The sequence below is a fragment of the Poecilia reticulata genome, linkage group LG18 (genome assembly GCF_000633615.1).
Source record: "Poecilia reticulata strain Guanapo linkage group LG18, Guppy_female_1.0+MT, whole genome shotgun sequence".
Classification (NCBI taxonomy): domain Eukaryota; kingdom Metazoa; phylum Chordata; class Actinopteri; order Cyprinodontiformes; family Poeciliidae; genus Poecilia; species Poecilia reticulata.
In genome coordinates, this window is record NC_024348.1 from 11,268,445 (window position 1) to 11,272,053 (window position 3,609).

At 37.7% G+C, this 3,609-nt stretch overlaps 1 protein-coding gene across 2 annotated transcripts in view; it reads left to right on the forward strand.

Annotated features, from left to right (window-relative positions):
- Positions 1-3,609, forward strand: part of LOC103480549 (receptor-type tyrosine-protein phosphatase H-like) — a 49,968-nt gene that overhangs the window by 21,994 nt on the left and 24,365 nt on the right. The window contains exons 4-6 of one of the 2 annotated variants that reach the window (XM_017310248.1): positions 115-372; positions 2,577-2,831; positions 2,982-3,239. The exons of the other annotated variant lie outside the window; for it this stretch is intronic. Of the exons in view, the coding sequence (XP_017165737.1) occupies positions 115-372; positions 2,577-2,831; positions 2,982-3,239 (771 nt within the window). The remainder of the gene's footprint in view (positions 1-114; positions 373-2,576; positions 2,832-2,981; positions 3,240-3,609) is intronic. 2 annotated transcript variants of the gene reach the window in all.

A 3,609-nucleotide genomic window follows, 5' to 3' on the forward strand; every position in this document is an offset into this window, starting at 1 on the left:
TATATATATCGCTGGAAACATAAAACAGGTTGTTTTATGTTTCCAGATGTGATGGAAAGATCTTTCCATCCAGATGTGATGGAAAGATCAATAATCTTATTTATCTCTTATCAGCTCCTCAAAATACAGGAGGATTTACAAAGTCAGGACAAGATGAGAGCAGCATCACCCTGCAGTGGAATAAAATCAACAATAACATCGGCTTTGTTCTCCAGTTAAACGGCATAGAGACAAACATCAATGCACCAGATGGAGATGGGCCAGTGACCCACACAATTTCATCTCTCACTGCTGGAACCAAATACACATTCACTCTCTTCTCTGTGTTTGAGACCATCAGAAGCAGTGGAGTACAACTTGTAGCTTTCACTGGTAAGATGTTTCAGAGAGTCACTGCTTCTCTGCATCGGCTTTGGTGGCATGGACCACCATGTTTGGATCATTTGGATGAGGTACAAGTGGGAGAAAACCCTGGGAAAGATTAATAGATATCTACCTAAAAATTCCAGACTAAAGGTGCGCTCTGTAGCAATTTTAGAAAGAATATAAATGTTGTGCTTGTACATTGTAATATCAGATATTTGCACAGAAAGGATATTGTTTTACTTTTAATTTAATCCATATGGCAACATAAACAAAAAAATACTGAAAATGCTTTTTTTCAACACTGCCTGTAACACAGCTACCTTTAAATATATGTAATAATCAGTAACACAAATTACATGGCTGATGCATTTTTACTAAACAGTGCACGAAGAACAGTCCAATATATTCACTTGTGGGATCTCGTCACTCACTTAAGTCTCTTTGTTGTCGTTATTAATGGTCTGTGTGAGAGGCAGGTCAAAGGTCAGAGGTACTTCATCCATATTTATGATATCACGATCCCAATGGAAGTCTCCTATATCATTGTTTGTGTTTTTTAGTTATTGCACAATTCTTCTGTGAACTACTCATCAATTTGATTGGTCTACCGTTACTAGAAAAATGTTTTTGGTGGCATAAAAAAAAACATGCAATAGCCACACCTTAGTGTAGACCGCAGCAGGAAAAAAAATGTGGGGAAAAAATATCAGCTTATAGTCCGGAATTTACAGTAAAAGGATTTTATAGATTTCTGCAAACATAAAACAACCCGTTATAGCTAGAGATGTGCCGATAGATCGGTCACCGATCATAATCAGCCGATTTCCGTGAAAAAGTGTATGATCGGTGATCGCCGATCACGGTTTCTTGTTGCCGATCAAACAAATCGATCACCTGCATCTCATTTCTCAGCCTGCCTGTGCAGCTGGTCTCCTCGTTCCTTCACACTGCTCTAGCGCGCAGTAACAAATCCTAAGCGATGTGGAACTATAACGCACTGAGTGAATGGGGAAGTTTGAGTGTTGCGGCGGAAAATGCATCAACACGATGAATCTAATATGGCATAAGAACAATTGCATACTTGACGGAGTTTGGCTACATCGAGGATCACTGCAGTAAAAAAAGACCTGGAGGATCAGATAGCAGGTAAAGCAGCGCACAGCTACAAACACTCATCCAGATTAGCATGACGGCAAGAAAGCTAAACAAATAACCCGGAAAATTATTTAAGTCTTTGAGCTGCAATGTAAGACGCTGGTTCTGCTCTCMCTGTTGAACCGCCGCTACGCGCTACAGGTAGTAATATTTCACAGACGGAGCGCCGCTTCTGCTCCACCTGGTAGTGACTCTCATACTGAACCTCTGCTTATAGCTGCAGCATCTAACTTAACATTTTACATACGTATTAAAACTTTTGCTGTCCTAACATGAGACAAATAATCTCAGAAAAAATAATCGATCTCCTCCCTGTTCTGCATAATTACTCCGCTCAGTCAGAAACAGCCAATCAGAACTAGCAGTAATCAGCTAGCCGCCATGCTATCAGTAAGTTTTCATTCAGTAACTCTGGATTGTTTATTGTAATGGAACCTGTATTTGCCTTTGAATCTTAAGTTTTATACTTGAATCTTTTGGCAATGTTGAGAGGTTTTATTTTGACTTTTTGCATTATTTAGCCGCTTCAGAGCCTTTATATGTTTTCAGACTGTTAAAGATAGTATTACTGATAGCAGTACAATTTGCACAATGCCTGTTTTGTTTTGTTTTGTTTTTTTCTTGGAAAAAGCTATTTATCTAAATTAAGGTGAATATTCATGGTTCCTTTTTCCACATAATGTAACCGTAGTGCTTATGATTAAAAAAATAATAATTATGTGATCGGTATCGGTGATCGGTATCCGTAATCGGCCCTCCTGGGTGATCGGAATCGGCAGGAAAAAACCTGATTGGCACATCTCTAGTTATAGCTTTGAAAGGTGAAAAGATATGACGGAAAAATCAATAATGTGTTTATAATATAGATGGCAAAAAGCCATCGAATATTCCCTCTGCTCTACATAATTGTTTGATTGACCTGGACATGTTTTTGTTTTGTTTTGTTTTTTGTCTGAGATACAATTAAGATATTGGTAATTCATAGAAATACAAGAAACCCCACCTGCAAAAATCTAAACTTTACCATTTCTAAACATTTCATTTTTCTCTATCAGCTCCTCAAAATGCAGGAGGATTTACAAATTCAGGACAAAATGAGTCCAGCATCACCCTGCAGTGGAATAAAATCAACAACATCAACTTTGTTCTCCAGTATGATGGCATAGAGACAAACATCAGTGCACCAGATGGAAATATACCAGTGATCCACACCGTTTCATCTCTCACTGCTGGAACCAAATACACATTCACTCTAATCTCTGTGTTTGAGGGCATCAGAAGCAGTGGAGTACAACTCACAGCTGTCACAGGTAAGATGTTTCAGAAACTGGAGAGTCACTGCTTCTCTGCATAAAAAGCTTTCAGCTTTTGTGTCTTGGACCAATGACTCACACTAGTACAAGCCACTATTGTGAATCATTTGTGTGAACATCTCTGAACATCTCATTTTTCTATATCAGCTCCTCAAAATGTAGAAGGATTTAAAAAATCAGGACAATATAAGAGCAGCATCACCCTGCAGTGGAATAAAATCAACAACAGCACCAGCTTTGTTCTCCAGTGTGACGGCATAGAGACAAACATCAATGCACCAGATGGAGATGGACCAGTGACCCACACAGTTTCATCTCTGACTCCTGGAACCAGATACACATTCACTCTCTACTCTGTATTTGAGACCATCAGAAGCAGTGGAGTACAACTTGTAGCTTTCCTTGGTGAGATTATTTATAATGTGTAAATGGATAGAAATTGAACATTGCTGATCGCACTTTTACAAGTCAACTGCAACAGGAAAGGCAGACTTTCACAGGAAGTTCTTTTCACTTAAAAACTGCCTAATTATATTAACTTCACTGACAGAAATACACAAAACAAAACTATTTAATTTGAAGTAGATTTTGCTCCAAATGGTTTTATTTCATATTTAAAGAAATAACTGCCACAAATTGAATAAATTAATTACATTAATTATATTTCACTAAACATATTAGTTAAAATCTTCTTGACCCCAGAAATATTTGATGTTAATTCATACAATATTCTCATTTTTATGTTGACAACCATCATTGTGCTGAAATCTGTTTG